General features: G+C 43.6%; 1 protein-coding gene across 3 annotated transcripts in view; it reads left to right on the plus strand.

Annotated features, from left to right (window-relative positions):
- Positions 1–24,795, plus strand: part of Polh (DNA polymerase eta) — a 33,344-nt gene that overhangs the window by 5,152 nt on the left and 3,397 nt on the right. The window contains exons 4-10 of one of the 3 annotated variants that reach the window (XM_085832839.1): positions 2,858–2,985; positions 6,592–6,761; positions 10,064–10,167; positions 13,248–13,367; positions 15,320–15,443; positions 16,606–16,671; positions 22,593–22,762. In XM_085832839.1, the coding sequence (XP_085688965.1) occupies positions 2,858–2,985; positions 6,592–6,761; positions 10,064–10,167; positions 13,248–13,367; positions 15,320–15,443; positions 16,606–16,671; positions 22,593–22,762 (882 nt within the window). Of the gene's footprint in view, positions 1–2,857; positions 3,073–6,591; positions 6,762–10,063; positions 10,168–13,247; positions 13,368–15,319; positions 15,444–16,605; positions 16,672–22,592; positions 22,763–24,795 lie in introns of all 3 variants that reach the window. The other 2 variants (XM_021186486.3, XM_029471680.2) reach the window with 2 other exon arrangements.

Here is a 24,795-nt window from a genome sequence, read left to right on the forward strand (position 1 = left end):
AAAGTCGTCCTCTGACTTCCACACATGTGTGTGTATGTACACATATACACTCAAACGTAATAAAGCCATTACACAAGTAATTGCATAAGGACTAGAGAGGTGGCTTAGTAGCTGAAAGCTTTTGCTGCCCTTCTAGAGGACCCCGGGTTTAGTTACCAGCACCCATATAGTTGCCCTTTTAGACTAAGGCCTTCTCTGATGATCTTTAATGAAGCAACTCTCTGAGATGGTCTTAGCTTGTTCATACTTTTTTATCCAGGGTAGGTTTTAAGGCATACCCTTTATTTTGGGGGTGAACCAAGGGTTATATAGTTTTGAGCATGAGAATACTCGGGGTAGAAAAGGGTCATGGTCTGAAAACCGAGGTACTGAGAGGCCTCATTAGCATGGAGAGGCCTTCGGGGGCTATGTTGCATGCCTGACTACTAGTGACCGCCTGGCTTGGGTCTCTGGGTTACATGTTCCAGGCAGGCCTGGAAACAGGGAGGGGGCTAGCCCTATTCCTGTTGCTCTCAGGATGAGAGTCTAATCTCAGTTTTTGAGATTTTCAGGGTTTGAACATGCTCAACCCTACCTGTTCCATGCCAGTTCCTCTTAAGGCACGGTCCACATGTCCTGCGCACATTATTATAGTACACTATGGTGTATGGTATGGTATAGGCATTAGGCTTTGAAGAATTGACAGGTGAACTGGAAGGCTAAAGATACAGTTGACAAAAGATAGTAGCTTTCGGGAAGGGGGTTGGCAGGGGAGTGGTGGTGCATGCCTTTAATTCAAGTACTCAGGTTTAATCTCAGTAATCCAGAGGCAGAGGCAGGCAGATCTGTGAGTTCAAGGCCAACTTGGTCTACAGAGCTAGATCCAGGACAGCCTAGGCTATACAGAGAAACCCTGTCTTGAATAACAACAAAAACAGCTCAACCATAAAGCAGAAGTAATTCAGTTAATAGACATGCAGTGTTGCATGCTATGTTAGCAGTGTAGCTTTTGTAAGTGTATGTTGTTGACTTCAAAGTTTGGGGAAAAGCACACTTCACTAACCTAAACAGAACCGTTTATTTTAAAAACCATCCCAGTAAACCCAGCACTTAGGATATGGACGGAGAAGGCTCTAAAGTTCAAGGTCCTCCCCAGATAGCGAGTGAATAAGTTTCATGCCAACTTGGCATATATGAGACTCTGCCTCAGGAAACAAAACAAAGCACAAAGCAGATCATAGTAAACGATGAACAGTTGTGGGGTTTTTATGTTTGGGAAGAGAGTTTAAAGGACCTGGCAATTTAAAATCATTTTAATAAAGATACCAGGTTATAAATACACTATTTACGGCCGGGCGTGGTGGTGCACGCCTTTAATCCCAGCACTCAGGAGGCAGAGGCAGGCGGATTTCTGAGTTCTAGGCCAACCTGGTCTACAAAGTGAGTTCCAGGACAGCCAGGGCTACACAGAGAAACCCTGTCTTGAAAAACCAAAAAAAAAAAAAACAAAACAACTCACTATTTACAAAAACATATCTTAGATTGGGTTTCCATTGCTGTGAAGAGACACCCTGACCAAGGCAACTTTTAGAAAAGACAACATTTAATTGGGGGTGGCTATAGTTTCAGAGGTTCAGTCCATTATCATCATGGAGGGAAGTGTGGTAGCCAGCAGGCAGACATGGTGCTGGAGGAGGGCCTGAGAGCCTCACTGCTCAACACTGGGTGGAGCTTGCACACTAAGAACCCTCAAAACTGTCTACATAGTGACACACTTCCTCCAACAAGGCCACACCTCCTAATAGTGCTGCTCCCTGTGGGCCTTCAAAACAGTAACTTGCTTGAGAGACTCTAAAGACGTACAAACTACCACAATAGAGTATTTTTTTTGTGGCTTGTGTATGAGCGAAACCCTGTCTCGAAAAATGAAAAAAAAAAAAAAAATGTCTTACAGACTTGCCTACAGGTCAATCGGGTGAAGGCATTTTCTTTTTTTTTTTTTTTTTTTTTTTTTTTTTTTTTTGGTTTTTCGAGACAGGGTTTCTCTGTATAGCCCTGGCTGTCCTGGAACTCACTTTGTAGACCAGGCTGGCCTCGAACTCAGAAATCCTCCTGCCTCTGCCTCCCGAGTGCTGGGACTAAAGGCGTGCGCCACCACGCCCGGCGAAGGCATTTTCTTGTTTGACATTTTCTCTTCCCAGATGACCCTAGCTTGTGTCAAGTTGACAAAAGACTATCCCATGTTTTAAGTAGATCTATGATGACATATTCCTCTAAAGAAGGTAGCCCGTCTCCCCAGATGTATCACCAAATTCTAGGCACTTGTCTTTGTAGTTTGAATGATAGTATATTCAGAGTGATTGGCTTATATCACTCAAACACTAGTAACTGAAATTGAAGTCCATAGTCAGTCAATTTGTAGTGAGAGTTGCTGTCATTAGAAAGATCTGGTCTGATGAGTGTCCTGTTCTCTGTAAATTGTAGCTGTTTGAAGATAGACTCTGAAGCAAAAACTTGTTCAGTTGTGTATAACTAGGAAAGGGATAAGCGAACAGAGACTGCTGCAGAATGCTAGGCATCTCTTTCTTTTTTTAGAGAGGTCCTTGTCCAAAGGTGATGTTCAGGGGCTGTGTGCTTTGTTAACCTTAATATGATGCTAGTCATGGCATGAACAGGCTTTGCTGGGATGTGCTCTCTTCCTTGTCTCTGTTGCTTTTCTACCTATCCATTGTTCCCTTCGGTTGTGTAATTGTTGCATCTCTTTTAAGCCACTTGCCACTTGCTTATGGATATTCTTGTTCATTATGGAAAGAACATGGGGTTGACAGCCACAAGCTTGTATCCACTTATTGCCTACATGTGTGATCCTTATACTTAGGTACCGGGAAGCTAGTGTTGAAGTGATGGAGATAATGTCTCATTTTGCTGTGATTGAACGTGCCAGCATCGATGAGGCTTATATAGATTTGACCAGTGCTGTACAAGAAAGACTTCAAAAGTTACAAGGTCAGCCTATCTCAGCAGAGTTGCTGCCAAGCACTTACATTGAAGGGCTGCCCCGAGGCCCTACAGTAGAAGAGACTGTTCAGAAAGGTACTTGTACAGCATCCTATTACTTCTGCTTCCTGCTTTTGGAACCTGCTTTTCATGGCTAAGCTGATTCCTTTTAGAATGATTGCAAGGAAACTTAAATCACTGCTGTATGTATCATGAAATGATACAAAACTCTTATCTTTCTGGGTATTTGCATGATAAGAAACTGTAAAATGTTTATGATAGTTAATATCTCTTCAGATATAAGGCTGGGGCAGTTTAGTGTTATCAATGGAAGATAGAAGACTGAATGATTGCTTCATGTCATTTAGTTTCTTGATTTCTTTAACACTAAGCAGAATGAGCATTTCATTCTTTATTTTATGTTTTGTGTCTGTGTATATGTCTTTTCATTTTTTATTTATTTGTATGTGTTTTGTCTGTGTATATATCTTTGGACCACAGGCGTACAGTGCGGGAGGAGGCCCAAAGAGGGTATTGGATCCCATGCACTTAGCATTACTGATGGTTATTGATAGTTGTGAGCTGCCATGTACCTGTGAGGAATTGAACCTGGGTCCTCTGGAAGAGCAGCTCTTAACTGCTGAGGCATTTCTCCAGCACCAGAACAGTCTTTTAAAATGGAGGCCTTAGGAGCAGAGAGGTGACTAACTTAACTTTTCCTCTCGAGAGAGGGGTCTTTTCTTTGTATTAATCTGTTTCCTTTACATCCCAATCAAAGCTTCCCCTCCCTCCTTTCTGTGTTGTCTAGGCTGTCCTCAAATTCTTTAACCTTCTCCCCTAGCTATTGGAATCACAAGGATAACAGGCTTGTGCTACCATGGATGTGAGGCGTTTATTGTGTTTTGCACTGGAGACAAACCCAGGGCCTCCAGTGCACTAGCAAGTGCTTGTCCTCTGGCACACCTTCAAGCCAAGTGGGAAGAGGCTGGGGAGGTTGGACCTGTGATACGGTTCTGTGGGTGTCCATTCTATTGCTATGCAGGTACCATGACTAAGGCAACTTACAAAAGAAAGAGATCATTGGGCTGATAGTGTCAGAGGGTGAGTCCATGACCATCATGAGGAGCAAGGCAGCAGTCAGGCAGTCATGGTGCAGGAGAAGTAGCTGAGAGCTTACATGCCTGACAACAGCCACAAGGAAGAGAGACCTAACAAGAAATGTCATGGGCATGGGCTTTTGGACCTCAAATCACATCCCCAGGAACACACCTCCTAATTGTTCCTAAACACCAAAGCTTGTACTAACTGGGGACCATGTGTTCAAATATATGAGCTTCTGGGGCCATTCTCATTCAAACCCTCACACCAGTAAAGGCACTTACTGCCTGCTGCTGGCCTGAGCGCAATCCCTGCGCGGTGAAAGCGAAGCCCCGACTCCCACACACTCTTCATTGACCTCCGTGTGTGTGCTTCCCCCTGACCTCTAAAATGTTATATATTTTTAAATTTTTTTATTTTATATTCATTGGTGTATTGCTTGCATGTGTGTCAGAAGCCCTGGGACTGGAGTTACAGACAGGTATGAGGTGCCATGTGCGTGCTGGGAATGGAACCAGGGTCCTCTGGAAGAGCAGCCAGTGCTCCCAGGTGGGAGCCATCTTTCTAGCTCCACAGATAATTTTTCAAAAAAAGTTAAGGTAGTTTAAGTGAGAAGATGTGGGTAAAGCAGGGGGAGTTGAAGTGATACAGGAAACTATTTTGAAGTGGGCTCTGTTGGCTGACTACACAGTAGAAAATGAAAGAATAAAGTTAATGTTAGGTACATTGTAAGCTTTTATTAAAGACAAGGCATTGGGAGAGGGACCCTTTGAGAAAGAAGCTGTGCTTGAGTTTAGTTATGTTGAGTTAGAATGTTTACACAGTGATAAGCATAAAGGAGTTACTCTGTCAGGAGGTGGCAGGGAGGATGGGTGCTAAAGAGAGCTTAGGGTCAGAGAGGGAGGTGTGCGTGTATTCAGCGGGATCAGGTCATGGTCACCCACGGGAACATACAGAGTGGGAAAGTGTTGCTCACTTGCCATGGTTAGGATGCTGGCAGCAGACATGGCAGCTCTGGAGGGATGCAGTAGTCACTGAAGGGTGGCAAGGTTTCCTCTGCGTGCTCGTCTGACCCATCTTCTCTATGGTGTTTGGACTTTTTCTTCTCCCAGGTACTCTGCCCTATACCTATCTCATTACTGCATCTTTAAACCAACATGTCTGTATTTCCTTTGCTGTGTAATCACATTGTATTCTATTTCACAACTGTGAATTTGTGAATGATCTTTAAATTCACTATCACGGGTAGTTCTAAACTGAGTTGTAAAGATATTTTTGGTTGGATTTTAAACTACTTATATGGAATCATTCTCTAAAATAATGTAAAAATAATGTAAATACTTAAGTGAAAGTTTAAGCTTGAATAAATCATGAATGTTTTCTGGGTTTGGTTTTTTTTGTTTTGTTTTGTTTTGTTTTTGTTTTTCAAGACAGGGTTTCTCTGTGTAGCCCTGGCTGTCCTGGAGCTCCCTTTGTAGACCAGGCTGGCCTCGAACTCAGAAATCTGCCTGCCTCTGCCTCCCAAGTGCTGGGATTAAAGGCATGAGCCACCACACCTGGCTTGGTTTTTGTTTTTGAGAAGAGCTTGATAGGCAGACCAAGCTGGCCATGAACTTGCAGTGATCCTATTCCCTCTACCTTCTGACTGCTGTGGCTGTAGGTCTGCACCGCCATCCCAGCAATTCTGAGGGTTTCCTAGTGAAGAAGAGTGTTCGAGAGGAAGTTTAAGGAGCCTGGCAGTACTGGCAGTGCACGCCTTTTATCCCAGCACTCTGGAGGCCAAGGCAGGCAGATTGCCGAGTTCAAAGCTAGTCTGGGACAGAGTGAGTTCCAGGATAGCCAGAGCATGACCACACACATGGCCTATAGTGACACACACGTGGATAAGATTCAATTTTGAAATGAAGTTGTATATCTTTCTTTTTTTTTTTTTTTTTTTTTTTGAGACAGAGTTTCTCTGTGTATCAGAAGCCTGGCTGACCTGGTCTCTCTTTGTAGACCAGACTGACCTCAAACTCACAGAAATCCACCTGCCTCTGTCTCCAGAATGCTAGGATTAAAGGTGTGTGCTACCATGTGCAGCCCAAAGTCAAATCATTTTTGCATTGAATGATAACTATAGCCATGTGGTGCTTAATGTCAGGATCTGCTCTGTGAAGTATGTCAGTGGGTGACTTTATAGTGCGACTTAGAGAAAGCTCCATCACGCAGCTTACTGCACGTTAAGTTTGATGCCATACACTATGATTTATGTAGTATGCCCTTGAGCAAATATTGTGTGATCCATGACTAAAAATAATCAATTTTAAAAAATGTTAGCTGGCCAGTGGTGGCGCACACCTTTAATCCCAGCACTCGGGAGGCAGAGGCAGGTGGATTTCTGAGTTCGAGGCCAGCCTGGTCTACAGAGTGAGTTCCAGGACAGCCAGGGCTATACAGAGAAACCCTGTCTCGAAAAACCAAAAAAAAAAAAAAAAAACCAAGCAAATGTCTAAATGTGACCTCTGGTCTTTTCAGAGGCTATTCGGAAACAAGGCTTGCTCCAGTGGCTTGGTTCTCTTCAGAGTGATGATCCCACCTCTCCAGACCTCAGGCTGACTGTGGGAGCCGTGATTGTGGAAGAAATGAGAGCAGCCATAGAGAGGAAGACTGGCTTCCAGTGTTCAGCTGGAATCTCCCACAATAAGGTAAAGGCTTACTGTAGACTTCCAAGAGAAGCATTAATGGTTTTAGTTAAGTACAACAAGGATATTGGTGGGTATTCAGTTTGTGTTGAGAGCCAGTGGGGGTAATACATGTGTGTCCTGCTGCTGCTGGGGAGGTAGAAGCTGCAAAATCATGGGGGCTGGAGAGGGGGCTCAGTGGTTAAGAGCACTGACTGTTCTTGTAGAGGACATGGGCTCAATTCCTACCACCCGCATGGTGGCTCAGCGGTCTGTAACTACAGTTCCAGAGAACCTAACTACTTCCTGCCTAGGAGGGCACTGCATGCATGTGCTGTACAGACACACACATACATGCAGGCAAATTACCCATACACATAAAGTAAATGTATTTTTGTTTTGTTTCATGTTTTGGGACTGGTAAGATGGTTCGATAGCTAAAGGCATTTGACACCAAATCTAACAACCTGAATTCTACCCCTAGAAGCCACATGGTGGAAAAAGAGAAGTCCTATGGGTTGTCTTCTGGCCTCCACGTGTGCAACACCACCCATAAATGTAATTTAAAAAATACCTTAGCTATACTGGCCATGGTGATACATGCCTTTTATTCCAGCACTCAGGAGGCACAGGCAGGTGAATCTCTGAGTTTCAAAGCTAGCCTAGTCTACAGAGTGAGTACTAGAACAGCCAGAGCTACACAGGGAAACCCTGTCTCAAAAACAAACAAAAACCTCACTAAAATAAAATTCATGTTGAGACTCAAATAAAAATAATATTACTTGACATTGCATAAGTATTTTCCTAAACAGCAGCCTGAAAGCTGTCAAAAAATAGATTTTGTTAATGATTTAACTACCACTTGCTTTATTTTGTTGTTCTTATTTTTGTCTTGTATTTTTTTGACTTTTTTTTTTAAGATTTATTTTTTTTTTATATCTAAGTACTCTGCAGCTGTCTTCAAACACCCCAGAAGAGGACATCAGATCTCATTAAAGATGGTTGTGAGCCACCATGTGGTTGCTGGGAATTGAACTCAGGACATTTGGAAGAGTAGTCAGTGCTCTTAACCGCTGACCCATTTCTCCAGCCCCCTATTTTTTGACTTTTTGAGGCAGGATCTCATGTAGCTCAGGCTAGGCTTGAACTTCATGTGTACCCAAAGTGACTCTGATCCTCCTGTCTCTACCTCCCAAAGGTCTGCGATTGTAGGTATGTGCCACGGCGCTTAGCTTTCTTGTTTCCTTGTATGAAATTGCCTGGATATGTTATGCTTCTGTCTTCCTTGTATCTATATGTGTGCGTGTGTGTAACTATGTTTGTATGATGTATGCGTATGTGTTATTACCCCTGTGCTGTACTTTGGAGGCAGGGTCTCTCTCTGAACCTAAAACTATCATGTCTTTGGAGGAGAGCGAGCTATGGGAGCAGCCAGCAGCCCAGAGGTCTTCCTGTGTCTTCCCCCTTCAAAGCTGGGGGTGTGGGTGTTTGCAGGATTGTGCCCCGCTTGTTTCAAATGTGCTGGGATTCAAACTGCGGTTCGCAGGCTTTAGAGCAATGGGGACAATAAGAGAAAGTAAAATTTTAATTTGGACTAGTATTCTTGCAATAGGGAACACAGACAGTTCTCAGTGTTCCAGGAGAATAATATCTGGTTTTCTAGCTAGCATGCTAAAGTGCAGTGAGACTGGGATGTCCATCAGCTCAACCAAGGCTCCATAGCTGAGCAGTAGCTGGCCAGGCTGTTGCCAGCCTTTCCTCCCTCTAACGGAAGGAAAGTTGCTAGCTGCACAGAATAATTTTCTATTTTCTGGCTATATGGAAGGAAGAGAAACAATATTCCTAATGTAATCCGAATCATACTAAATATTGTTTTGTTGCATTTTCTAAAGAATTTTACTAACAGTTGGGCATGGTGGTACATGCTTTTAATCCCAGCACTTGGGAGGCAGAGGCAGAGGCAGAGGCAGGTGGATCTTTGGGAGTTCTAGTCCAGCCTGGTTTACATAGTGAGTTCATGTGCAGCTAGGGCCAGATAATAGAGAGACCGTGGGTTCTCAATAGCAGTGGTCCTCAACTTATGGGTCATGACCCCTTTGGGGTTGAATATAGTTTATATATCACACATTTAAGTCACAACTCATATCAGTAGTAAAGTTAACAGGTATGAAGTAGCAACAAAAATAATGTTATAGTTGGGGGTCACCGCATCATGAAGAACTATAGTAAAGGGTTGTAGCATTAGGAAGGTTGAGAACAACTGCCCTAGTGGAACAGAATGTATAGAATGAATACATATATTTATGAACTTTGTTAGAATGGCATACAGGCTAGTCCAGCTTGTCCAGCAATCCTGTTTACCAACAGAAGGTCCAAGAATCTAATAGTTGTTCAGTCCATGGAGCTGGGTGTCTCACCTGACGTTCAGTGTCTGCCAGAATCCCAAAGAAGCTAGCTCTAGTGCCAGGAAAGGAACGGATTTGCCAGTGAGCGCAAGCAGCAGGGAGAGCAAGGCTCCTCCTTCTGTGTTCTTTACATAGGCTGCCAGCAGAGGATGTGGCCCAGGCTGAAGGCAGATCTTCCCATTTCAAAAGATCCTGATTAAAAGTGGGTCTTCCCATTCCAAATAATTAATTGAGGGGAAACTCCCTCACAGGCATACCCAACCACTTGGGTTTTAGTTAATCCAGGTGTGGTCAAAGTGACAACCAAGAATAGTCATCATAGACTATGTCTTAAAGGGAAGAAAAAGACTCTTACTAGTGAAATTAAGGAATAATCATATGTAGATGTGTGTCTGTCTACGGGGGTGGGGGTGGGAGGGTAAACATCTCTAACCATCCTAATTATGTGTCTGTGTAGGGAGCCAAGGCCAGCCTCAAGCCTCTGCTCTTCCCACACTCACATTCTTGGACTATTTTAGCATTTTCAAATTTACATGAATAAGAAGTAGACCCTAAGTTTCTTCTCTGGTTTTCTTTGTTTTTGTTTTGTTTTTCAAGACAGGGTTTCTCTGTGTAGCCCTGACTGTCCTGGAACTCACTTTGTAGACCAGGCTGGCCTCAAACTCAGAAATCCTCCTGCCTCTGCCTCCCGAATGCTGGGATTAAAGGCATGCGCTACCACGCCGGCTTCTCTGTTTTTTAAACCTATTGTGAGAAAAATCTCAAATAGATGAGAAAGGAAAGCACTGCCTTGAGGAAAACTGAGAATGGAGAGTGTAGGGAGGACTGAGGAAGTGCCTTCATGTGGAAACTATCAGTATGTGTGCATGCACGCTTCTATCTTAACAACATTAAGGATTCTTTTGCTCTCTTTTCTTCCAGGTCCTGGCAAAACTTGCTTGTGGACTAAATAAGCCCAACCGCCAAACCCTGGTCTCACATGGGTCAGTGCCACAGCTCTTCAGCCAGATGCCAATCCGTAAAATGTAAGGATTCAGGGAGGCCCTTCAATCCCATCATGTCCCTGTGGATAATCTCTGCTTGGAGTGGCTTTTGTGCTTCATTCACAAATAAATGTTTAGACTCAGAGAAAGTAGGAGCCAGTCAGAGAAGTGACACTGAGAAATCTGAAAACTCTATTTAGGCTTTTTTCTAACTGAATGTTTACTTCAGGATTATCTGTGGTATATACCTAATCCTGAATTTAAAAAACAAAAACTGGGGATGGTGAGATGGCTCAGTGGTTAAGAGTGCCGATTGCTCTTCCGAAGGTCCTGAGTTCAAATCCCAGCAACCACATGGTGGCTCACAACCATCCGTAACAAAATCTGATGCCCTCTTCTGGAGTGTCTGAAGACAGCCACAGTGTGCTTACATATAATAAATAAGTAAATCTTTAAAAAATAAACAAACAAACAAACAAAACCAAAAACTGGCCGGGCAGTGGTGGCACACACCCTTTAATCCCAGTGAAAGACCCCCGGAGGGCAGACCCTCACTCAAGCCTCGGGACAGCTGCGTACCCAAGAAGACACTGAGACCGAACTTAAGATGTAGAGAGTAAGATTTAATAAAGCAACAACAAGAAAGCACATAAAAAGCACATAAACCAGAGCTCTGGGGTCGAAACTCATACACCAGGCATGGTGTAGAGGAGAATCGACCACGACCCAAATTTTTTACAGGCTTATATAGGAAAAAGCCAAGTGGAGGAGTGGGGCAGGGAAAAGTACAAGTTTGCTTAACTGAGGGGTTTTGCCAAGGGTTTTACGTAACCAAGGGGTCGTGTCCTATATTTTGGCAATGTACCCGATCTATTGGAACATTCTGGGGTTGTTCCAGGAGGCCCTTATCTCAAAAATGTTCTTGGAACAGTCCTCAGTTAGGAGGGGTAGGACTCTGGGGCGAAGAGTTCAGGTGGCCAGTAATTTTCCTCCTTCACCAGCACTTGGGAGGCAGAGGCAGGTGGATTTCTGAGTTCAAGGAAATAATTCCAAGAACGCTAGAACAGGACACCTTAAATCCTCTAGCCTATGTGTGAACATACACGCACACACATCTCTCTCTCTCTCTCTCTCTCACACACACACACACACACACACACACACACACTTGAGTTTTAGCACTACCTTCTTTCTGGCTTTTTATTAAAAGTCTATTAAATATGTAATTAGTAAAAAAATATGTAACAAGTAAAATTTTACTTCTTAGCTGAGCAGTAGTGACAAATGCCTTTAGTCCCAGCACTCGGGAAACAGGCAGAGGGAACTCTGTTGGTTTGAAACCAGCTTGGTCAATAGAGTTTGTTTCAGGACAGCCAAGGATATACAGAGAGACCCTATCTCAAAAAACAAAACAAAACAATTTTTTTTTTTTTGGTTTTTGGTTTTTCAAGACAGGGTTTCTCTGTATAGCCCTGGCTGTCCTGGAACTCACTTTGTAGACCAGGCTGGCCTCGAACTCAGAAATCTGCCTGCCTCTGCCTCCCGAGTGCTGGGATTAAAGGTGTGCACCACCACAGCCCGCTTTTTTTTTTTTTTTTTTTCTTCATTGGACAGTAGTAATGCCCGGAAGGTAGAGGCAGGTAGATCTCTGTGAGTTCAAGGCCAGCCTGGTATACACTGCAAGTTCCAGTACAGCAGGATTGCATAAAGAAAACAAATTGTGTTTTTCCTTCTCCTGGGAGGATGCTGAGGCAAGTCTCACTATACATCTAGGCTGCCCTCATCCTGCCAGAGTTCCTTGTGCCCCAGCCTCCTCCTAAATACTAGGATTATGGGTTGGAGCTACTACATCTAGCTGGAATTTTACTTTCTCTATTATCAAGGGGTGATAATAGAGAAAGGCCCACTTGAAACTCAGTTAATCCATTCCCTTCAGCTTGCTGAATGCTTGGGTTACAGATGTAAGCTGGCACATCTGGCTCAACCAAGGTTTCCAGGTCTGTTAGACTGCTCTCCAGTGAGGCATGAACCCAAACTGATCCGAGAAAGCTTTTATGGGCTGGAGGTGGTAGAGAGCCAGCCAAGAACACAGCAGCATGGAGACATGGAGCAGAAAGAAGGGAAAGTGTCAGATAGTCTCAGGAAACCAAGGGAGCCAGGCCAGGGTCCATATTTATGAAGACACTGACATAGAAACACTGAAGGCAGGCTAAGGATAGTGTTTTCAAAGCCAGCTGAAGAACACTGGCCATGGAAAAGATTTATTTTGGGTTTGGATTTTTTTTAAATTTTTTTTTATCTATTTATTTTAAATTTTTAATTTTCTACTTGTTTTGGTTTTTTGGTTGGTTGGTTTGCTTTTTTTCAAGACAGGGTCTTCTGTAACTTTGCCTGTTTTGGAATTTACTCTGTAGACCAGGCTGGCCTCAAGCTCACAGAGATCCACCTGTTTCTGCCTCCTAAATTCTGGGATTAAATATCATGCTGGGTTTGTAATTTTAATTTCCAAATGGGGGCTGGAGAGATGGCTTTGTGGTTAAGAGCACTGACTGCTCTTCTGGAGGTCCTGAGTTCGATTCCCAGCAACCACATGGTGGCTCACAACCATCTGTAATGGGATCTGATGCCCTCTTCCAATGTGTGTCTGAAGACAGCTACAGTGTACTTACATGAAATAAAAAATAACTTAATTTCCAAATGGGACAATGTGCTTTACACAACTGAAATTTTATATACAAGAAAAAAAATTTGTGTATAGTTGACTTGATAAAAAAATCAGTGATGAATATTTTATGTATGTTCTTGTTAATCTTCCCGGATCCTAGCTGGGAAGAATCATCTAGCTTTGTTTTTCTGTGCACATGTGCGTGTGAGTACAGGTGTACTTGCTGAGCTGGCCCTCATCAACCCTCTGTCAGGGTTGCTGGCACAGACTCTGTAGTCAGCACAGCTGTTTGCTGAGTTGCGGAGCCCTCAGCTCTGTTGGACAGCTAAGAGTTTATAGGACTAAAGTATACTCTGATATTCTCTGTTTGGAGAGCTGCTTGGAGCAGCAGAATGTCTTTGTTTTGGTTAGCTGAATATTTAAATGTAACTTATAATCCCTTCTCTTCTTTGTTTAGCCGAAGTCTTGGAGGAAAGCTAGGGGCTTCTGTCATTGAAGTCCTTGGGATAGAATACATGGGTGACCTGACCCAGTTCACTGAATCCCAGCTCCAGAGTCATTTTGGAGAGAAGAATGGGTAAGTGGTGTATATTATTATTATTTAATTTTTTTTTTTTTTGTTTTTAAGACAGGGTCTTAGTGTACAGCCCTGACTGTCCAGGAACTCCCTCTGTAGTCCAGACTAGTCTTGAACTCAGAGATTACCTGCATCTTCCTCTTTTTTTTTTTTTTTTTTTTGTTGTTGTTGTTGTTGTTGTTTTGCTTTGTATTGTTTTTCAAGACAGGGTTTTGCTGTAGCCCTGGCTGTCCTGACCAGCCTGGCCTCGAACTCAGAAATCCACCTGCCTCTGCCTCCCAAATGCTTGGATTAAAAGCGTGCACCACCACACCCGGGTTCTGCATCTTCCTCTTAAGTGCTAGGATTAAAGATATGTGCCACCACAGGCTATAAGTGGTTAATATTATTTTTCAAATGTAATCTTTATGGAGATACTAAATTCAATACAGATAAAAAAAGCTTTTAGTCAAAAGGGCCAGATAGCCCACGCCAGATTCAAACTTGATATGTAACCAAGAGTAACCTTCAAGTGCTGCTCCTGTTGTCTACCTCCTAACCCTTAGATAACAGGCATTCATCAACATACCCAACCTGTGACTTGTGTTCCATGAGGTTACGTCATGGTTTGGGAATATTAGTTCCCACCAGACAGTAACCCGTGATCTTAGTTCTTGGGAGAACAAGTCTGAAGTCAGTATGATCCACATAGACCTTGGCTCCAAAAAAGAAAAAAAAAGAAAAAAAAAGGTTTGGGATATCACTCATTGGTGGAGCACTTCCCTAACATGCTACAAGGCTCTATCCCTCTAAGTCATCTTCCTGTATGCTTGGGTGGTTGATAAGAATGGTCCATGTGAAAGCTGAATATATTCTATCCCCTTGTTTATTTTGGCAGTACTGGGAATTGGCCCCAGGCCTGTGCATGTTAGGAAAGCACCGTGCTGTAAGGCTGGCTTACCAGCTTTTCTCCTGTGCTTCTTATTCAAGTCTTACTAAGTCATCCGGGTAGGCTGTGAACATGGAGGTCTTCTGCCTCAGCTGCCAAGACCATGAATTCCAGATCTCCATGACCAGGCTCCTCATCCCAGTGTGTGTGTGTGTGTGTGTGTGTTATCTGCTGATATTACAAATTTTTGTGTTTCAGTCCTAATAGTACAAAATGTTGAATTGTGGCTTTCTAGTTGGTGGTTTGAAAAAAAATGAATGGTGGTTTGGCTTTAGAAAGTAGGACTAGTTCTCCCAGGGCTCTGTCAGAACTTATGTATTCTTAATTTTAGATACAGTTTTAAAAATTAATTTAATTGAGACATAGTCTTAAGTCACACAGCCTTGAACTCCTGATCCTTTTGCCTCCACCTCACAAGTGCTAGGACACACCAAGCTACTAATTTTATTTTCTTTTTGTTTGCAGTCTGGGGGGTTGAATCTAGGGCCTTGCACATGCTAGACAAATGCTCTACCATTGAGCTGTATTCCCCAGCCTCAATCATTTTTTTCATGGAGAGGATAAAGGCTAATGGAGTATTTTGTTTTAACAAGAATATTTAAGCAGTCAGGCATGGTGATTCGTGCCTTCAATCCCAAAACTCGGGAGGCAGCGGCCTCAGGAGGCAGCGGCAGGAGGATCTCTGTGAGTTCCAGGCCAGCCAGGTCTACAGCTTGATTTCCAGGAGAGCATAGGTATACAAAGAAACCCTGTCACAAAACAAAACAATAATTTAGACATGGTGGCTTGTGCTTATAATTTCAACCCTTGAGAGGCCAGGGCAGGAAGCTCATGAGCTGGAAGCCAGCCTGGGCTGCGTAGTCTATGCTGTTTATAGATAGGTGAGAAACCAAGCATGTGGCTCGCATCTATAGGCCTGGTGGGATCACAATTAAAGGCCAGTTGAATAAACGGTGAGACCTTCTCTTTAGGAAGTAAACAAAAATAAGGAGAGTAATTCTTAATGTCTTCTGCTGGATTTTAGGTCTTGGCTGTATGCCATGTGTCGAGGTATTGAACACGATCCAGTTAAACCCAGGCAGTTACCTAAAACTATTGGCTGCAGCAAGAACTTTCCAGGGAAAACAGCTCTGGCGACTCGGGAGCAGGTAAGCAGGCCTTCTCCATGGAACACTGCTGCTTTTAAAGGAGGCAGCGGATTTCCGTAGCCCTTCTATGTATACTGGGTTAGATGGTTACCTTTATTTTAGGATATTAAAAAAATAGAAATTGATTTTTTTTTTTATATGAGTATACTGGAGCCGTCATCAGACACACCAGAAGACAGCATTGGATCCCATTACAGATGGTTGTGAGCCACCATGTGGTTGCTGGAAATTGAACTGAGGACCTCTGGAAGAGCAGTCAGTGCTCTTAACCGCTGAGCCATCTCTCCAGCCCTAAAAATCAATTTTTTTTTTAATGTTGGAATAACTAGTTCAGTTTGTAATTTTTCCTCCTTCAATCTAAAAAGGTGTAAAGTAGGACTGGCTGCAATGGACAATGAAATTTCATGTCTTTTTTGTAAGTAGGAACTTCAAAACCCTAAAATATTGTGCCTTGCCCACTTTGGGATCTTCCTTAGAATTGAAACAGGGTAGAATTTACCAGATGGCCCCGTCAGGACAACTGAAGTGAAGGGCTTGGAGCCGAGGGTGGTGGAGACACCTGTAATCTGGGCAGGCAGGAGGCAGAGTCGCTTACACTGAGAGCGGGTTGCAGTATCCTGACTAAACAAATGGTGTTCCCATGTGTGTAGATGGATGTGTGTGCAGACACAGGGGAGAGGTCAGATGACTGCTTTATTACCTACCTGGTTCTCTCGAGATGATCTCTTGTTGAACCTGACACTGTGTTGGCAGCCAGCAAAAATCCCCGTGATCCTCCTCGTGTGTGTCTCTGTCCCCGCTAGCCGTGGGTCATGCTGTATCGTGACTGCTGACACTGAAACTCTTCCCTTCATTCTTGCACCACAAGCACTCTTACTACTGAGTCATTTCCCTTTCCCAATAATTAAAACCTTTTTTCCCTTGGTGTTGAGAGGTTTTTTTCTGTGTAGCCCAGCCTTGAACTCATGATTCTTCTGCCTCAGCTTCTAGAGTCTGGGATTAGAGGTTTGTACACTGTGCCTGACTGCGGAAGAACACAGCACCAAGAGCTCCGTGTTTCGTTACAGGGATCCACTGCCTGGTTCATCAGATGTCTATTAAATGAAAGATTTATAAAATCACATTTTAAAAACCTGAAAGTTTTTGGCTTTTTTTCTTATAGGTACAGTGGTGGCTTTTGCAGTTAGCTCTGGAACTTGAGGAGAGGCTAACCAAAGACCGAAATGATGTAAGATTTTTTTTTTCTCTATTAATCTTTGAGATTCAAATGGTAACTGCCCCTTACCCTGTGGAGAAGAAACAGAGAAAATAGAGTCAGCTTAGGGAAATTTGTGAAAGTTTGTTTGGCCAGATGCTTTTAATCTCAGCACTAGGGAGACAGAGGCAGGTAGATGCCAGCCTGGTCTATATAGCACCTTCCAGGAATCCAGGGCTATGTAGACAGACTGTTTTTCAAAAAGAAAGAAAAAAAGTTTGTTAAAATAGGAGCCAAGGCTTAGCCTTGAATTTGCCAATCCTATCTTCGGGTTCCCAATTTCTAGGATTATAGGCACGACTTAGCAAGCTTGGCTGAGTGGTCTTTCATCTTGTTCTGACACAGGTCCACAGAACAGAGTGTGCGGGGACTGAGGATTCAGCTTAGTCGGTAGAGTGCTTGCTTAGCGTGCTCAGCGTGAGGTTGATACCCAGCACCTAATAAACACCCGACGCTAAGATCATCCCTGACCAAACAGTCACTGGAGTCTGTGGAAGCCCAGCTTTGTAAATGGAGGAACTTCCTCTAATTATGCTCCTCTCCTTACCATTCGCCTTTTCTGTTTTGTATTTTCTTCTTATCTAAAATCTCCTGCAACATGAAAAGGATTAGTGGATTTCATCAGAGTAAATCTCCATTGAGCTGTATAAGTCATTGCATTTAAACATGGTGGAAGGTTGGTTATTTTTAAGTTATTTCATGTGATAGGTGTCTTGGGTACACATCTGGAAGCCAGAGGACTCACCTTGTGGAGTCTGTTCTGTCTACCTTTATACAGGTAGGTTCCAGGGATGGAACTCAGGTGGTCAGCCTTGCACTGTAAGCACTGTAAGTTTTGGGTTTTCTTTATTTCGTGTTCATGTCTTTGTGTATGTGTATATATGTGAGGGTGCCCTTGGAGGCCAGAAGCCAGCACTGGGCCCCCTAGAACTGAAATGAGAGATGCTTGTGAGCTACCTGACGTAGTTACTTGGAACCAAACTCAGCTCCTCTGCAAGCCCAGCACAGCCTTCTTAACTGCGTAGCCTTCTGGGCAGACCCCATCATGGAAGCTTTAAAGACAAGGTATTAATCAAACATTAGACATTTAACTGTTTCTTCTCTTTCTAAGTAACTTGGTTTTGTTGTGAAATAGGGTCTCCCTATGTAGCTTTGTCTGGCCTACAACTCACAGTGATGCACCTGCTTCTGCTACCTCCCAGGTTAGGCATCCTGAACCCTTCCTTCTGTCTCTACCTCCCAAGCACGAGGATGGGTGGCATGGTCTCCCCCTGCCTGGATCATGTGTATACTGAGATACATAAAGTACCCCGTCTGCAGTGTACAGTTCAGTGGTTTTAGTATGTTCCAGAATTATATAACATAATCAGCTTTATCTCTGTTTGTTTAGGGGTTTTGTTGTTGTTGTTGTTGTTTTCCAAGACAGGGTTTCATGTGTAGCCTTGTCTATGCTGGAACTCACCCTGTAGACCAGGATGGCTGGCCTTGAACTCAGAGATTTGCTTGCCTCTGCCTCCTGCATGCTGGGACTAATGATGTGTAACACTGCTACCTAGCTATTTGTTTATTTTTAATTTAATTTTTGAGACAGGCTCTCACTGTATTCCTGGTTGGCCTAGATGAAATTTATTATATAGACCAGGATAACCTTGAACTGACAGACTTCTGTCTGCATCTGCTTCTTTTTTTTTTTCTGTTTTTTCGAGACAGGGTTTCTCTGTGTAGCCCTGGCTGTCCTGGAACTCACTTTGTAGACCAGGCTGACCTCGAACTCAGAAATCCGCCTGCCTCTGCCTCCCAAGTGCTGGGATTAAAGGCGTGTGCCACCACGCCCGGCTGCATCTGCTTCTTGAGTGCTGGGACTACAGGTGTGTGCCACTGCACACAGCTTTACAGTTAGCCTTAGAATATGTTCATTTACTCTCAAAAGAAATTCTATACCCATTAGCAGTCATCCTTCATTTCTTCCCCACTCATCCTCTGTAGTCCCCAGCATCATTTTAATATGATGGTGAACACCTTTCATCCCATATTACATGAGCTGCTGAAGGGCTTAACCATGCCTCAAAAAAAAAGTCCCTGGCTATTTGCTGTAAGGAAACCATGCAGTGTGTGGCATTTTCACTGAGCTCACTCATATTATAGCACGTCAGTGTTTACTTCCTTTTGTGGCCGGATAAGAGTTATTATTAGTAAATGGATATTTGGGTTATTTCTACTCTGGGCCATTATCAGTAATGCTAACAGTCCATGTTTTCATCCTAGGAGCACAATTACTGTGTCACATGGTAACTATGTTTAGCATTTTGAAAAATTTGGCAGACTGCTTTCTGTAGCAGCTTATCATGTTATATCCCTGCTTCCAGTGTAAGGGAGAGAGACAGACACAGATTATTCAATTAAATAGTATTAATAAATCTGGGCATGTGAAACCCACCTCGATGGTTTATGTTCCCAAACTAAAGACACACACAGCCTTTATATTTTAATATGCCTTAATCAGCATAGTAGCTGGGTGACTACCTAGCCTCCAATGCTGCTAGAATCTTACCTCCTGCTGATAATTCCAGTTACTGCTTAATAATTCCTGAGTTCTATCTTGGCTGCTCCACACCCAGTTGGGCCGCCCTCTAGTCCCTGCTCTCCTGGCTCCTTCACATGGCGGCCATGCCTCTCTGTCCTGCACTCTTCTCAGGCATGGCGTCTCTCCTCCCCTCCACATTCTCCTAGCATGGCATATCCCTCCTTCCTCTTTCTCTTCCTGGCCCCAAGCCTGGTGGGAATCCTAAAATTTGCCTCTATCTGCCCTGCCCAGCTTTTGGCTGTTGGCATCTTTATTTACCAATAAAAACCAACTGGGAGCAGGTTCCCAGAAACTCCGTGACTATAGGCAACTACAGAGACATCTGTGTGCAGTGCAGGTGTCTGCAGAGGTGAGAAGAGCCGAGTTACAGGGAGTTGGAAGCCACTTGATGTGGGTGCTGGGCCCAGAACGCTGTCCTCTGCAGGATTTAAGTGCACTCTCCCACTGAGGCAGCTCTTGAGCTGAACATGAGTTCTGTTTGCCCCTTTTGTTTTCCTTTTTAATGAAGCACAAATAGCCCCATGTTTGGGGCATGCTGCTTTTCTCTGTGTCGTTCCAGTTTTGTTGTCTATAGTATTTAAGTTTAACATTTGTTTGATAGCTAGACATATTACCATGTGGTTTATTGGCCATTTGTACATCTTCCCTGGAGAAGTGTTACTTTTTCCCTTATACTCTAGTTTTGTGGGCAGCCGAGACAGAAGGATCACAGGCTGCTAGTCAGGTGAGGAAGGGAGGAGCTACAGCTCAGTGAGAGAGACCCTGCCATGGGGAGAATGCTGCCAGCACTAGGGAGATCATGGCCTCTTCTGGGTGCCACATGAGTACACACACACATACACACCCCACATCCCAGACAAAACCATACACACACACACACACACACATACACCTTTAAAAAAGCCTTGGGGCTGGAAAGATGATTTAGAGCACTGGCTCTAGAGAATGGAGTTTTTCTAACTGCTCAGTGGTTAAGAGCACTGGCTGCTTTTCCAGAGGACCCAGATTCAATTCTCAGCACCCACATGGCAGCTCACTCTTATCTTTAACTCCAGTTGCGGGGCTTCTGACACCCTCACACAGACATGCATGCAAGACACTAATGAACAAAAATAAAATAAAAAATAAATTAAGCTCTTGCTTCTCTAGCCCTCTTGCTCCCTCTCCCCTCCCTTCTCCCCTCTCTCCACGTGGCCATGGCCGGCTTCTATGTCTCTACCTTTTCTCTCTCTGTTTTCTACAATAAAATCTAAAACCATGAAAAAAATACATTAAGATGCAAATCTCTACAAATGAATCTTATGACCACCCCACACCCTTGGATAATTTTTTTTTTTTTCGAGACAGGGTTTCTCTGTGTAGCCCTGGCTGTCCTGGAACTCACTTTGTAGACCAGGCTGGCCCCGAACTCAGAAATCCACCTCCCTCTGCCTCCCAAGTGCTGGGATTAAAGGCGTGTGCCACCACTGCCCGGCTTGGATAGTCTTACTAGCATCTTTTAACTTTGAAAAGGAGTCTGTCTTGGGATTTCCATTGCTGTGAAGAGACACCATGCCCAAGGCAACTCTTACAAAGGACAACATTTAACTGGGGCTGGCTACAGTTTCAGGAGTCCATTATCATCAAGGTGGGAGCATGGCTGGCTGTATCCAGGCAGGGATGGCACTGGAGAAGGAGCTGAGAGGTCTACATCTTGATCTGAAGGGAACTAGGAGAAGATTGGCTTTTCTAGGCAGCTAGAAGGAGAAACTCAAAGCCCACCCCCACAATGACACACTGCTTCCAACAAGGCCACACCTTCTACTAGTGCCCCTCCCTGGGCCAAGCATATACAAACTAGCACAGAGCCTTACATACTTTTCACCAGGTACACTCTGCCTGAGGTTTTTATTTCTGTTACTGAGGGTAGCATTTAGATGCTTCCACTTGACTGGAGTCAGTACTTGCTGTCTCTGGAGCTACTGTACATTGTAGATGTACATCCCAGAGATGGCTATGAAAAGTACTACCACAATAGGTTGCTGGTTTAAGAATAAGAATCTAGGCAGAAGAGTAAGCTTACTGAGAACTGTTAATTCTTAACATCCTAGATTTCAGACATTTTCCTGACTTGTTTTTCAGTATCATAGTCATTTGTAATGAAAACCATGACAGTCTCAAATACATCTATTCTGTCCTATCTCCATTACTTGTCAAAATACTCTTTGGTGTTTTTGTGTGTCTCTCTTTTTAAAAAAATATTTATTTATTTGTTTGTTTGTTTGTTTATTATATGTAAGTACACTGTAGCTGTCTTCACACACTCCAGAAGAGGGCATCAGATTTCGTTACGGATGGTTGTGAGCCACCATGTGGTTGCTGGGACTTGAACTCAGGACCTTTGGAAAAGCAATCGGCACTCTTAACTGCTGAGCCATCTCACCAGCCCTTGTTTGTCTCTTAAATAGCAAGCAAGTAGCTCATGGATCTCAGGCTAGCCTCAAACTCAGTTATCTATAATTGATGACTTTGAACTTCAGCGTCTTCTCCCTCAGGTACTGTTATGCCTGGCTTATATGTTCAAGCTCAAGGCTTACATGCTAGGCAAGCACTTTACAAACTAAGCTACATCCCCAGTCCCTATCCCATGTTTTAATATTCTGTGACAATTCATCACTCAAAATCTATCCTATTTTTTTTTTTCAATGCCGGGAATCAAATCCATGATCTCGTATATGCTTCTTATAACTAGAAAGAACACAGACTTTCTTTGTGTGATAGCCTGTAGTAAGGGTTTGTTTTTTTGTTTTTGTTTTTTTGTTGTTGTTTAGACAAGGTTTCTCTGTGTAGCCTTGGCTTTGTAAACCAGGCTAGTTTTGAGCTCACAGAGATCTGCCCTGCTTCTGCCTTCTGAGTGTTGGAACTAGAGGTATGTGTCACCACTGCCTGGCCTGTAGGCCGATTTTTATTCAGGAATTTCTACTATAGGCTCTTCCTCTTATAACACTGGACCCATTGTCTTATGCTTGTATTTAGTATACATTTATATTTTATATAAATATATACTAGAATAAAGAGCTTCCTTTTTTGTTCAGTAAAATTTTTTTTTTTTTAAATACGATCTTACAATGCAGCCCTGACTTACCCGGAACCTGGTATGTAGACCAGGATGACTAAACCCCTAGAGATTCATCTCTCTCCACCTCCCCAGTGCTGGGATAAAAGGAGTCCAACACCATGCCTAGCTTTTTAATTGAGTTTCCAAATCATTCTATTATCCTGAACATGCTCTTAGTAACTCCTTCTGGCCTCAACCCTTCTCTCTCCACAGAATGACCGCGTGGCCACTCAGCTGGTCGTCAGTATTCGTGTTCAGGGAGACAGGCGTCTCAGCAGCCTGCGGCGGTGCTGTGCCCTCCATCGCTATGACGCTCACAAGATGAGCCAGGATGCATTTGCTGCCATCAGGAACTGTAATACATCTGGAATCCAAACTGAGTGGTGAGACTCTTATTTTCAGTTTATCTTCTTAAGACCGAAGGGGGTAGGGGGCAGGGGACAGCACTGGGCAGTGGTGACCCAACCTTTAATCCCACCACCTGGGAGGCAGAGGTAGCAGGATCTCTGTGAGTTCAAGGCCAGCCTGATCTACAAAGTCAAAGCTACACAGAGAAACCCTGTCTCAAAAAAAGAAAAACAAAAGAAAAGAAAAAACAACAACAAAAAGAAAAGCCAAAGGTTTCTTTTGTCGCTTAGCTGTAAGGTCAGTGAGCTTCTGGCCTCTCGTCTGGGGTCATTGCTTTGTGACTCTGACGAGCAACACCTACTAGGTAAGGGTGACCAAGATCTAAGGAAGATGGTAAAAATGAGGAGGTTCAGCCAGAAGAGGCAGAGGCAGGCACATCTCTGTGAGTTAAGGGGCCAGCCTGGTCTATAAAGTGAGTTCCATGACAGGCAGGTATGCACAGAAAAGCCCTGTGTGTGTGTGTTGGGAGGGCTGTCAGTTGCAGGGTTTTTTGGTTTTGCTTTGTTTTTCCCTACATTTGGTGCATTCTTGTACCCACGGGTGCATTTAGTATCCAGAAGACAACATGAACCAGCACCACTCCTGTCTGTACCAGCTTACAGAATGCAGGGAAATGACTGCCTGCACTCAGGGACTAATACACTTAGGAACTTCTTAAACTACCTAATTGTATCTTAAAACCATCTTTCATGATTTTTATTCAGAAATTTTTCCTATAGTCTAGGCTCTGTGTACCCAACCCATTGTCCTATACTTACTAGATGTTTAGAACGTACTTGTATTTTATCTAAATAGGTACTATAATCGCCTCAGTTTTTTTGCTTACTAATTTTCCTGTTGAATGTTTTAGACAAGGTCTTTCTCTGCAGCCCTCTCCTCCTGGCCACTTTGGGAGCTGGAAATGGAAGCCATGCTCTCTTGTGCATAGGCAAGCAGTCAACTGCTGAGCTGCACTCTAGCTCTTCTTTATCATATAAGTTCTATAGACATCCCTCCTCTGCGGGGCATGACACATCACCAAGACACAAACCCAGTTGTTGAGTCATGCTTATTTTTCTGTCCTGATATCATTATAGATATTTTTTTTTTTTTTTGGTTTTTTCAAGACAGGGTTTCTCTGTATAGCCCTGGCTGTCCTGGAACTCACTTTGTAGACCAGGATGGCCTCGAACTCAGAAATCCGCCTGCCTCTGCCTCCCGAGTGCTGGGATTAAAGGCGTGCGCCACCACGCCCAGCTCATTATAGATATTTTAATTAATTAATTGGTTAATTAATTTATTTATTATATGTAAGTACACTGTAGCTGTCTTCAGACACTCCAGAAGAGGGAGTCAGATCTCATTACGGATGGTTGTGAGCCACCATGTGGTTGTTGGAATTTGAACTCAGGACCTTTGGAAGAGCAGTCAGTGCTCTTAGCTGCTGAGCCATCTCTCTAGCCTCTGTAGATGTTTTAAAGATAGGGACTCCTGGGGCTGGAGAGATGGCTCAGCAGTTAAGAGCACTGACAGCTCTTCCAAAGGCCCTGAGTTCAATTCCCAACAACCACATGGTGGCAGTGACAGTATACTCACATACATAAAATAAATAAATCTTTTTTTAAAAAGGGTAGGGACTTTGTATTCCAGGCAGTGTAGCCCGAGATGTCTCTGTACATCTGATCCTCCTGCCTGCATCTCCCAAGTGCTGAGGTCACAGGCCCATATCATCATATACCTGGCTTGTGAGGTACTGGGGATTGAACCCAAGGCTTCACGCGTAGGAGGCAAGCACCCTCCCTCCCTCTACTGAGTTAGAGCCTCAGCCCTAAGTCAAAGTCCTGACTTCTATCCCCAGTTCCTCACCCCATCCTCCCCTGTCCCAAGAAAAGCAAGGTATTTTCAAGCCAGTCTTGATGGATCAGAATTGAAAGTCATCCTTAGCTACATAGGAAGATCTTGTTTTCCTGAAAACCAAAGAAGGATATTCTAAAATCATTATGACAGAAATATAAACTTGTCATTGAAG

The sequence above is a fragment of the Mus caroli genome, unplaced genomic scaffold (genome assembly GCF_978045245.1).
Source record: "Mus caroli unplaced genomic scaffold, Mus_caroli_1 scaffold_18, whole genome shotgun sequence".
Taxonomy (NCBI): Eukaryota; Metazoa; Chordata; class Mammalia; order Rodentia; family Muridae; genus Mus; species Mus caroli.